This window comes from Salmo salar, chromosome ssa03, assembly GCF_905237065.1.
Source record: "Salmo salar chromosome ssa03, Ssal_v3.1, whole genome shotgun sequence".
In the NCBI taxonomy this organism is placed as follows: Eukaryota; Metazoa; Chordata; class Actinopteri; order Salmoniformes; family Salmonidae; genus Salmo; species Salmo salar.
Genome location: NC_059444.1, coordinates 103,144,454 through 103,157,441, shown reverse-complemented (window position 1 = coordinate 103,157,441; position 12,988 = coordinate 103,144,454). Strand labels below are relative to the sequence as shown.

Here is a 12,988-nt window from a genome sequence, read left to right as displayed (position 1 = left end):
TAGCCAGATCCTTTTCACTCTCTATCCTTGTTTCATTTTGTGGTTCACTGGATTCGTCGTCATCATCGAGATGAGGGACAGACGAACGTCCTGCTAGCTAGCCAAGCTAGTCGGTACAGCTAGGTAAGCTAGCTAGCTACTCTACCAGCAGGATCCTAGTTATCCTAGCTTGTTGGTACAGTTAGGTAAGCTAGCTAGCTACTCTACCAGCAGCATCCTAGTTATCCTAGCTAGTCGGTACAGCTAGGTAAGCTAGCTAGCTACTCTACCAGCAGCATCCTAGTTATCCTAGCTAGTCGGTACAGCTAGGTAAGCTAGCTAGCTAGCTACTCGACCAGCAGCATCCTAGATATCCTAGCTAGTCGGTACAGCTAGGTAAGCTAGCTAGCTACTCTACCAGCAGCATCCTAGTTATCCTATCTAGTCGGTACAGCTAGGTAAGCTAGCTAGCTACTCTACCAGCAGCATCCTAGTTATCCTAGCTAGGTAAGCTAGCTAGCTACTCTACCAGCAGCATCCTAGTTATCCTAGCTAGTCGGTACAGCTAGGTAAGCTAGCTAGCTACTCTACCAGTAGCATCCTAGTTATCCTAGCTAGTCGGTACAGCTAGGTAAGCTAGCTAGCTACTCTACCAGCAGCATCCTAGTTATCCTAGCTAGTCGGTACAGCTCGGTAAGCTAGCTAGATACTCTACCAGCAGCATCCTAGCTAGTCGGTACAGCTAGGTAAGCTAGCTAGCTACTCTACCAGCAGCATCCTAGTTATCCTAGCTAGTCGGTACAGCTAGGTAAGCTAGCTAGATACTCTACCAGCAGCATCCTAGTTATCGTAGCTAGTCTTTACAGCTAGGTAAGTTAGCTAGCTACTCTACCAGCAGCATCCTAGTTATCCAAGCTAGTCGGTACAGCTCGGTAAGCTAGCTAGCTATTCTACCAGCAGCATCCTAGTTATCCTAGCTAGTCGGTACAGCTCGGTAAGCTAGCTAGCTAGCTACTCTACCAGCAGCATCCCAGTTATCCTATCCTCCCTCTCTCGTTGACTGATGCTGGCTACCTCTGTCCGGTTCTCCTCTCTTCACTAGATGGACAGTAACTTTAGTGTTTAACCCCTCTGTGTCCAGGACCAAACTTTTGAATATTATTTTCAGGGCGCCTCAAGTAGGCTGGACATATTCCATTTTTAACAATGTTTTTTTCTGATGAAAACTAGTTAATTACATGGAGCCCAATTTCATAACATTACCTTATGTCCCTAGTAAGTAGTTCATTCCATCCACAAGAAGGCATAGTGCTGACACAAGCTTTTTGGCGGGGCTGAGATTCTCTACTTTTCTAGGCTACCGCAGGTTAGAGCGCTGGACTTGTAACTGAAAGGAAAGGTTGGTAGATTGAATCCCTGAGCTGACAAGGAAAAAAAAAAATCTGTCTTTCTGCCACTGAACAAGGCAGTTAACCCACTGTTCCTAGGCCATCATTGTAAATAAGAATTTGTTCTTAACTGACTTGCCTAGTTAAATAAAGGTAAAATTATCTAATGTAAAAAACACTATTTCAAATGTTGCTACATACGACCGAATTGAGACGGTCGGTCACATTTGACTGTAAAACCTAGCAGTACTACTGATTTCTCTGACAGTGAGGCAGAGATATATTATTACTGTGTATGTAGCATTTAGAAAAAAACATGATTATTTGTCTCTGAAATGAAACCATCAAGTGATAGATTTTAAACAAATACATGTCTGTCATTGAACAACCCCATGCCATGATTAGATTGTCATAATTACAGCCGTGTTGAAGAGACCAAACTGCAGCAGGTGAAATGTAGATACTCATCTTTTTAATATATAAGAGCAAAGTATCCACGGGAAAAAACAATAAACAACAAAAAAAAAAACGACTAACAGGCTACGTACCAAAAGACTATCACTATCTAACAGGAGCCTATCACTATCTAGCAGGAGCCTAGCACTATCTAACAGGAGCCTATCACTATCTAGCAGTAGCCTATCACTATCTAACAGGAGCCTATCACTATCTAGCAGTAGCCTATCACTATCTAACAGTAGACTATCACTATCTAACAGTAGCCTATCACTATCTAACAGGAGCCTATCACTATCTAGCAGTAGCCTATCACTATCTAACAGGAGCCTATCACTATCTAGCAGTAGCCTAGCACTATCTAACAGGAGCCTATCACTATCTAGCAGTAGCCTATCACTATCTAACAGGAGCCTATCACTATCTAGCAGTAGCCTATCACTATCTAACAGGAGCCTATCACTATCTAGCAGTAGCCTAGCACTATCTAACAAGAGCCTATCACTATCTAGCAGTAGCCTATCACTATCTAACAGGAGCCTATCACTATCTAGCAGTAGCCTATCACTATCTAACAGGAGCCTATCACTATCTAACAGGAGCCTATCACTATCTAACAGTAACCTATCACTCGTTTTTATGTTTAACTTTAAATCAGTTAACGGTGTATCAATGAAAATCTGATACAGAGTGGAATGTACTGTTGACCAACCCATATATTTCAGCAGGGAAGTGTTCCTCACACCATCATTTCAAATGGTAGGACATGTGTCCTGTTGAAGCTAACTGGCTGATGGTAGGACATGTGCCCTGTTGAAGCTAACTGGCTGATGGTAGGACATGTGTCCTGTTGAAGCTTACTGGCTGATGGTAGGACATGTGTCCTGTTGAAGCTTACTGGCTGATGGTAGGACATGTGTCCTGTTGAAGCTTACTGGCTGATGGTAGGACATGTGTCCTGTTGAAGTAAACTGGCTGATGGTAGGACATGTGTCCTGTTAAAGCTAACTGGCTGATGGTAGGACATGTGTCCTGTTGAACCTTACTGGCTGATGGTAGGACATGTGTCCTGTTGAAGCTTACTGGCTGATGGTAGGACATGTGTCCTGTTGAAGCTTACTGGCTGATGGTAGGACATGTGTCCTGTTGAAGCTAACTGGCTGATGAAGTACAATAACCTAGTATGCCTATTTACAGCAGCATATTAGTAACGGTTGTTGCTGTGTTGAATGGACCAAACTGCAGACGGAATGTGGATACTCATCTTTTTAATATATACGAGCAAAGCATCCACAGGAAAAACAATAACTACTAACTACAGGCTAACAGGCTACATACAAACAAAAGACTAGCGGTGTTAGCACAACCACCCACAAACCCAAGTGACAAACATACTCCTAATTATATGACTCCCAATCAGGAACAATGATCACCAGCTGTCCCTGTTCGGGAGCCACACAGACCCACATAGAAATACAACACCCAGAACACACATACAGACATACTCTGCCACGTCCTGACCAAAACTACACAACACCCTCTGCTGGTCAGGACGTGACAGTACCCCCCCTAAAGGTGCATACCCCGAATGCACCTAAAAAAAGAAACCACAAAATCCCCCAAAACCACAAGAAAAACAAATACAAATACCCCCTAAACAATAAGGGAGGGAAGGGAGGGTGGCTGCCGTCAACAACGGCACTGTGCTACACCCTCCCTCCCCAACTATCCTGGAGGTGGCTCTGGTTCCGGCCTCCTGCCCTCCAGGTTGTAGGCAGACTCATTGGGGTCCGGGTTGTAGACAGGCTCAATCCGTTGTGGATCGTGGGCAGGTTCCTTCATTTCCACGCTGTAGGCAGACTCATTCAATACACAGTTAGTCACATTCAGTTCTGAGTCGCAGGTAGACTCCTTCAGTTCCGGGTCGCAGGCAGACTCCCTCGGTTCCGGGTCGCAGGCAGACTCCCTCGGTTCCGGGTCGCAGGCAGACTCCCTCGGTTCCGGGTCGCAGGCAGACTCCCTCGGTTCCGGGTCGCAGGCAGACTCCCTCGGTTCCGGGTCGCAGGCAGTCTCCCTCGGTTCCGGGTCGCAGGCAGTCTCCCTCGGTTCCGGACTAGACACTGGTGCCGGATACTCTGGACTGCACACTGGTGCCGGATACTCTGGACTGCACACTGGTGCCGGATACTCTGGACTGCACACTGGTGCCGGATACTCTGGACTGCACACTGGTGCCGGATACTCTGGACTGCACACTGGTGCCGGGCTCTTGAGGCTGGGCCGACGCACTGGAAGCCTGGTGCGTGGGGCTGGTAGAGGTGGTACCAGGCTGAAGACACGCACCCTAGGGCTAGTGCGAGGAGCGGGAACAGGCTGAATAGGACTAGGCCAACTCATGGGAAGCTTGGTCCGGGTTGCTGGTACTGGTCGTGCCAGACTGGAGGAACTCACTTCTGAGATAGCACGAGAGGCAGGAACCGGATAGACTGGGCCATGGAGGCGCACAGGTGGCCGTGACCGCACCACCTGCACAACCCATCCTGGCTGGATGGAACTAACAGCCCTGTACGAGCGGGGTGCTGGTACAGGGCGAACTGGGCTGTGCAGGGGCCTGATGGTTGCCGTGCATAGAGCGGGAGTAGGGTAGCCTGGTCCTAGGAGGCGTACCGGCGACCAGACGCGCTGCGCAGGCATCCTCCTACCAGGCTGGATGCCCACTCTAGCACGGCATCTGCGAGGGGCTGGAATGGCGCGCACCGGACTGTGCGTGCGTATGGGCGAGAGAGTGCGCACCTCAGCGAAACACGGCGCCCTCCACTCCATACGCTCCTCCATGTACTCACGGGTAGCTGGCTTATGGCTCTTCCTAGGCCTAGCCAAACTACCCGTGTGCCCCCCCCAAAAAAATTATTGGGGGTGCATCTCCGGCTTCCTCGCCAGTCATGTACCCCGGTAGCGTTCCCGGTCCTCACCAGCCTTTCGCCACGGGCCCTCTCCGGCCAGAATCTGTTCCCAAGTCCATTTCTCACAAGTGTCCATGTCGAAGTCTATTTCCTCAGAATAGTCCATATATTCAGCGTCCTGCTCCCTTTTCCGCTGCTTGGTCTTGTTGTGGTGGGTGGTTCTGTCATAATTACAGCCATGTTGAAGAGACCAAACTGCAGTAAGTGAAATGTAGATACTCATCTTTTTAATATATAAGAGCAAAGTATCCACGGGGAAAAAACAATAAACAGAATGACTAATAACATGCTACGTACATCCCAAAAGACTAGCAGTGTCAGCACAACCACCCACAAACCCAAGTGACAAACATACTCCTAATTATATGACTCCCAATCAGGAACAACGATCACCAGCTGTCCCTGATCGGGAGCCATACAGACCCACATAGAAATACAACACCCAGAACACACATACACAGACATACTCTGCCACGTCCTAACCAAAACTACACAACACCCTCTGCTGGTCAGGACGTGACATAGATAGTGAAAAACACACCAATCTCTTTCATAATTTCTTTAAACAATAAAAGCTAATTAAAGAACATTTCTGAAAATGGATATATAGCGTTTTGGAATGAACCTCTTCTTATGTTTCCCCATCTGAGCTCAGAGTAGATGAGAGATGTGATGTTTGTCTCTGTTGTGTTGAAGCCCAATCAAGCAGGAGAGACCAGCCTCCCCTGTACCCAGCTGTGTGTCCATGAAGAGTGACCGGTCTATGCTGCAACCTATAGCGTTTAGAGAGGGAGACTTTTCTACTGAACAAAGGTAAGAAGAACTCATGGGTCATGGTCAGTGAGTTAAAAAACACTCTCTCTAGTCATTTCTCCCATTTCTCCCATTATTTTTGTTGTTTTCATAATCCATCGGCTAATCCTTTTGTCCATTTTCGATGTCCTAAAACAATATTAAACAAAGACAACATTCCCTCCCTGTGTGTGTGTGTGTGTGTGTGTGTGTGTCTGAGACAAACAGTGACACATTTTATTATTATTATTATTGACAGTTAACATAGAGATGAAATGTCACAACTACATTGAATCACCTGACAGTTTCTATGTCTGTTAGTAAATATTTTATTTCTCAAAGAGATAATGAACACATGAGAACAATTGACATTAAAGAATTACTGTGTTAACCACAACCAACATGCTGGATCTCTGTTTAGTTGTCACTGTGTTAACCACAACCAACATGCTGGATCTCTGTTTAGTTGTTACTGTGTTAACCACAACCAACATGCTGGATCTCTGTTTAGTTGTCATTGTGTTAACCACAACCAACATGCTGGATCTCTGTTTAGTTGTCACTGTGTTAACCACAACCAACATGCTGGATCTCTGTTTAGTTGTCACTGTGTTAACCACAACCAACATGCTGGATCTCTGTTTAGTTGTCACTGTGTTAACCACAACCAACATGCTGGATCTCTGTTTAGTTGTCACTGTGTTAACCACAACCAACATGCTGGATCTCTGTTTAGTTGTCACTGTGTTAACCACAACCAACATGCTGGATCTCTGTTTAGTTGTCACTGTGTTAACCACAACCAACATGCTGGATCTCTGTTTAGTTGTTACTGTGTTGACCACAACCAACATGTTGGATCTCAGTATTTAAAATGTAATAAAATGTATGCACTCTACTGTAAGTCGCTCTGGATAAGAGCGTCTGCTAAATGACTAAAATGTAAATGTAAAATGTTTAGTTGTCACTGTGTTAACCACAACCAACATGCTGGATCTCTGTTTAGTTGTCACTGTGTTAACCACAACCAACATGCTGGATCTCTGTTTAGTTGTCACTGTGTTGACCACAACCAACATGTTGGATCTCTGTTTAGTTGTCACTGTGTTGACCACAACCAACATGCTGGATCTCTGTTTAGGGGTCACTGCTCTAAAATGAGTCTCTCTTGGAAGAGAGAGGAGGAGGGCCCTGCCTCTAAAAGGAGTGTCTCTGGGGAACATGGCACCAAATCTAAGAGGTGAGATTAGTTTTGTAAAGAATTTATCAAGAGTTTATATCCAAAACACTATATCCACCATTTCTTCTCATTTGTGTTTTTTTCTTCAGAAATTAAGGCTTATGGGTGTGTAAAATATTACTGTTCTAAGATTTAAAATTCATAGATTTTAGCTTATGACATTTTACTGAGAACATCACAGCAAGATGAAACAAATATTGTTGCATTCTCTAGATTCTGCATTCATAGATTCTCACATTTCATTTGCGTTATAGAGCCCCACAGTGGAGGTGTTATAATACCCATAACACCTAGCGGTCAAACAGGGAAATGGTTCCAATAGTTTTATAGAGCCCCACAGTGGAGGTGTTATAATACCCATAAAACCTAGCGGTCAAACAGGGAAATGGTTCCAATAGTTTTATAGAGCCCCGCAGTGGAGGTGTCCTAATACCCATAACACCTAGTGGTCAAACAGGGAAATGGTTCCAATAGTTTTATAGAGCCCCACAGTGGAGGTGTCATAATACCCATAACACCTTGTGGTCAAACAGGGAAATGGTTCCAATAGTTTTTCCAATAAAAAACATGAGCTGTCGCACACCCAGATAATGTTTGTTTATGTGGAGGTTCTGACTAACGGCTAAACTATAAGCTATAAAAAATAGAATCCCACACTCCATATATAAACTCCCAGTAATTTATTGGCTATTTACCAACGTTTCAGCATCACTGTGCCTTCTTCAGGGTGATGTCATCAATACTTGAACCAGGTTATGTAGAAAAACAGTGCAGTTTGTGCATCCAATGACAATAGAGAGGGGTGTGTCATGATTATTAAGTTAATTAGAATGAATTGAGTGAAACTGTTAAAAAACAATAGTTTCTGGCATATTGAATATATCAGGCTATTGTTATCATATAGAAACATAACTGATAATTGTACATAACATTAGCGTCAACATACATTATTGTTTTATTCAATTTCACATATTTAATTGTTTCCTATTTCAATAAAAACATTTGTTCCATCTAATGTTTTGGTTCAACCATAATGCATAATGAGCATCATCAACAGGGGAACATATTGGATGTACTCTGATAAGCTGTAGAAAGAATATATACATTTAAAACAGAGAACTGTTCATAAGGGCCTGAGATCAAAGTCAATATTCAGACCACTAGGGGTCCATGTTTTTAGACAGGATCTCCAGTAAGCCTCCCTTTGTAGTAGTAGGATCTCCATGTTACCTCCTCTCCTTGGTAGAGCAACATGCTCAATGCCTGTGTATTGGAGGGAGGAGATTGGATGGTCAGCTTCAACAAAGTGAGCTGCTATTGGATAGTCAATGTTCTTACACCTGATTGAGCTGCTGTGTTCAGCTATGCGTTGTTTTAATTGTCTTTTCGTTTGTCCTACGTAGGCTTTCCCACATGAACAGGTGATGAGATAGATCACTCCCTTGGTCTTGCATGAGATGATCCCTCTAACAGGGATTGTTCTACCTGTATGTTGATGTCTGAAGATGGATGTTTTTATAGTGCTGTTGCACTGTGCTCATGAGCCACGTTTGTAGTTCCCATTTGGGATGGGTGTCAAGAGTGTCTGAGTGGGCTCAGAGGGCAGGTCAGATCTCACCAAACTATCTACAATATTGTGACCACGCTTATAGAGCACCAGTGGGGGTTCCTTATAGACCACCAGTGGGGGTTCCTTATAGACCACCAGTGGGGGTTCCTTATAGACCACCAGTGGGGGTTCCTTATAGACCACCAGTGGGGTTCCTTATAGACCACCAGTGGGGGCTCCTTATAGACCACCAGTGGGGGTTCCTTATAGACCACTAGTGGGGGTTCCTTATAGACCACCAGTGGGGGTTCCTCATAGACCACCAGTGGGGGTTTCTCATAGACCACCAGTGGGGGTTCCTTATAGACCACCAGTGGTGGTTCCTTACAGACCACCAGTAGGGGTTCCTTATAGACCAGCAGTGGGGGTTCCTTATAGACCACCAGTGGGGGTTCCTTATAGACCACCAGTGGGGGTTCCTTATAGACCACCAGTGGGGGTTCCTTACAGACCACCAGTGGGGGTTCCTTATAGACCACCAGTGGGGTTCCTTACAGACCACCAGTGGGGGTTCCATATAGACCACCAGTGGGGGTTCCTTACAGACCACCAGTGGGGGTTCCTTATAGACCACCAGTGGGGTTCCTTATAGACCACCAGTGGGGGTTCCTTACAGACCACCAGTGGGGTTCCTTATAGACCACCAGTGGGGGCTCCTTACAGACCACCAGTGGGGGTTCCTTATAGACCACCAGTGGGGGTTCCTTACAGACCACCAGTGGGGGTTCCTTATAGACCACCAGTGGGGGTTCCTTATAGACCACCAGTGGGGTTCCTTATAGACCACCAGTGGGGGTTCCTTACAGACCACCAGTGGGGTTCCATATAGACCACCAGTGGGGGTTCCTTATAGACCACCAGTGGGGGTTCCTTATAGACCACCAGTGGGGGTTCCTTATAGACCACCAGTGGGGTTCCTTATAGACCACCAGTGGGGGCTCCTTATAGACCACCAGTGGGGGTTCCTTATAGACCACTAGTGGGGGTTCCTTATAGACCACCAGTGGGGGTTCCTCATAGACCACCAGTGGGGGTTTCTCATAGACCACCAGTGGGGGTTCCTTACAGACCACCAGTAGGGGTTCCTTATAGACCAGCAGTGGGGGTTCCTTATAGACCACCAGTGGGGGTTCCTTATAGACCACCAGTGGGGGTTCCTTATAGACCACCAGTGGGGGTTCCTTACAGACCACCAGTGGGGGTTCCTTATAGACCACCAGTGGGGTTCCTTACAGACCACCAGTGGGGGTTCCATATAGACCACCAGTGGGGGTTCCTTACAGACCACCAGTGGGGGTTCCTTATAGACCACCAGTGGGGTTCCTTATAGACCACCAGTGGGGGTTCCTTATAGACCACCAGTGGGGGTTCCTTACAGACCACCAGTGGGGTTCCTTATAGACCACCAGTGGGGTTCCTTGAAGAGGTGTGTGTTTATTTTTGTCTGATTGTAGAATATTCCAGTGCTTTTCCAGTATTGCTATCTATCAGAATACTTGGTGTACTTGGTGCAAAAGACGGTTGTTATTCTTATTTGGTCGAGTTTTTAGCAATTCCTCTGTTGGTTTTTGAGATATTTTCATCATTGCTGCATCAAGAGTTCTGTCCTTTTAGCCTCTCATTTTGAATTTATCTGTAACTTCTTAGCATTGCTGTCAAAATCCAAACATTTTTCTACCGTACAGTTTTCCCATAGGGAATTGTAGAAACACTTCAAGTAAGGGATGTGTTTCGTATAGGGTGGGGTGGCGCGGCGGTCCTTGTGGGCAAATTCTGTCATCAAAGTATGTCATTCTCTGGATTTATGGTGTTTTCAAGACAACTGTGAACTGGGAAGTTCTAATGATGACGTCAGTGATCTTCGGGTTGGAGCTCTAGAAAGAGGCCGAGATCCCCACTTGGAATTTCGAGTTGGATGACTGTTCAAACCGTATTTTCTCAGTCGGAGCTCGTTTTTTTCAGAGTTTCTAGTTGTCCTGAACTCACTGAAGTCTGAGATTTCCCAGTTTCCAGTTGTTTTGAAGGAAGCAGAATTCATGCTGGATTCACAGCACGGCCAATGTATTCAGCCTTTTCTGTCCCATGGTGTTGCATGTAAATATTTATATTTTTAAGCTTGGAAAAGAGACCCTTAAACTCAGAATTGGACCACACACCCTCTCCACTGAATTGCTGGCTAGTGACTGCTTTGCAATGCGTGCAGTTAGCCACTGATTCCTTCCAAACCACTCATTGCTAGCTAAGATTTTGAACGTATGATGTTGACATGATCAGTCCAATCAAAGCTAAGGTAGATATAACGTGATTTGACAATTTTATCTGTGGCCAATGACCTTGAGCCTTTTGGATGGGCACTTCTAATGTAACTCTATGGCAGCACCCAATGGGCTTGAATTTTTGAGCTCTCCCTGTAGATTTTACGGTGACGTAGTGTCTCCATGAGTGACAGAACACTGAGCCAATCAAGGCGCAACTACAGATCATTACCAACCCCTACGCTCAGTATTTTCCTCTGGCTGCCCCACCACCACAGAAAGCACTGAGCTAGGCTGAAACACCTGCATTTAGGAGCTGCCTAACTCAAGACAACAAAAAGAGCATGTTTGTATGCAGCTTTATTGTCATTTGTTTTACATTGTTTGCAAACTAATATGTGAAACGTATTAACTAGGCAAGTCAGTACAAATTCTTATTTACAAACCCCGGCCAAACCCGGACGACGCTGGGCCAATTGTGCGCCTCCCTATGGGACTCCCAATCACGGACGGATTCGAACCAGGTACTTGCAGTGTGTTAGACAACTGTGCCAGTCGGGTGCCAATGTATATTGTATGTTGACTTTGACATGTTGTGGCTTTCAATATAAAAGAATATAAATATGAAGACTCGTATTTCACTTACCAGTCTAATGTAACGTTAGCAGGTAACGTTAGCGTCCTCTCCTTTAGCTGTTGTCTCAAAAAAATGTATGCAAGAATATCGTCAAAAATCTCTATGCTTGGACATTGATTTAGCTTTTCCAGTATTAGTAGCCATATTGTAAGTTCAAAATTTGCAAAACACTTTGTTTTCATAACTTTCATAACTCATAGATATGCGTAACGCGCTTCGCCATATACTTGCATAAATGGCCAAAAGGAACTAGCCTCCTGGCGCGCAAGCAAGCAATTGGTGTGGGATAGGTGAGGCAGGTTTGAGACTGATCTAATGAATTTACAAGAAAAATACACTTTATTTCTCAGCTGCCTCACCTACGTCTTTATGTGAATTAATAACTTTTAATTGCTAAATATTTCCAATAGATGGCAGCATAAGACCACGAAGCATCAGTTATAGGCTACAAGCAGCAATATGATTGACATAAAATAGCATGCAACCACAGACTATATGTCCCATGATTTTCTAAAATGGTCACTCATTACTTTAGGTAGCTATATAGCTCGTATTTGGGCTGTGTTGCTTTTGGGAGAGCAAATAAACAGTGACTATAGCAGGTATTGAACCCCGGGTAAATAATCACTAGTCAGAACCTCAACCTTATCATTGTGATTAGGATGCATTATAAAAAATCATTTTAAATATCTGATATTGTGAGTAAACAACCTCGGAATAGAAAAGACAAGACTGCATCTTCCATCCTGCCAATAAATTACATCGTACAAACCTCGCGGTTAGAAAATTACCTCGTTTTGCTCGAGAAGGCAGAGTGCACGTACTGAACCACAGCTACTGTAGTTTCGAAATGGGACTAGAAATAAGAATTACAATTCTCAGACCTTACACTTCCTGGTTGAAATGTTCTCAGGTTTTTGCCTGCAATATGAGTTCTGTTATACTCACAGACACCATTCAAACAGTTTTAGAAACTTCAGAGTGTTTTCTATCCAAATCTACTAATAATATGCATATTCTATTTCCTGGGCAAGAGTAGTAACCAGTTTAAATTGGGTACATTTTTCATCCGGCCGTGAAAATACTTCCCCCTAGTCCCAAGAAGTTAAATAATTGTTATATATTTTGTCAACGTTTATGATGAGTATTTTTGTAAATTGATGTGCACATTCACCGATGGTTTTGGTGGGAATACATTTTCTGAACATCACGCGCCAATGTAAAATGCTGTTTTTGGATATAAATATGAACTTTATCGAACAAAACATTCATGTATTGTGTAACATAATGTCCTAGGAGTGTCATCTGGTGAAGATCGTCAAAGGTAAGTGCTTCATTTAGCTGTGTTTTGGGTTTTATTGACACATGTCCTTGCTTGGAAAATGGCTGTGTGATTATTTTTGTCTACGTACTCTCCTAACATAATCTAATCTTTTGCTTTCGCTGTAAAGCCTTTTTGAAATCGGACAATGTGGTTACATCAAGGAGAAGTGTATCTTTAAAATGGTGTAAAATAGTCATGTATTTGAGAAATTGAAATTATTAGATTTTTGCGCTAGCGCCCCATGTAGCCCATAGAAGTTAAACAGTTTTAGAAATGTCAGAGTGTTTTTTATCCAATACTACCATGCATATGCATATCCTAGCTTCTGGGCCTGAGTAACAGGCA

The 12,988-nt window shown here is 44.3% G+C and overlaps 1 protein-coding gene across 1 annotated transcript in view; it reads left to right on the top strand.

Moving 5' to 3' along the window:
- The window catches only part of LOC106599211 (NACHT, LRR and PYD domains-containing protein 12-like), a 39,817-nt gene that overhangs the window by 1,743 nt on the left and 25,086 nt on the right, over positions 1-12,988 (top strand). The window contains exon 2 of the mRNA XM_045716100.1: positions 6,720-6,818. Within this exon, the coding sequence (XP_045572056.1) occupies positions 6,720-6,818 (99 nt within the window). The remainder of the gene's footprint in view (positions 1-6,719; positions 6,819-12,988) is intronic.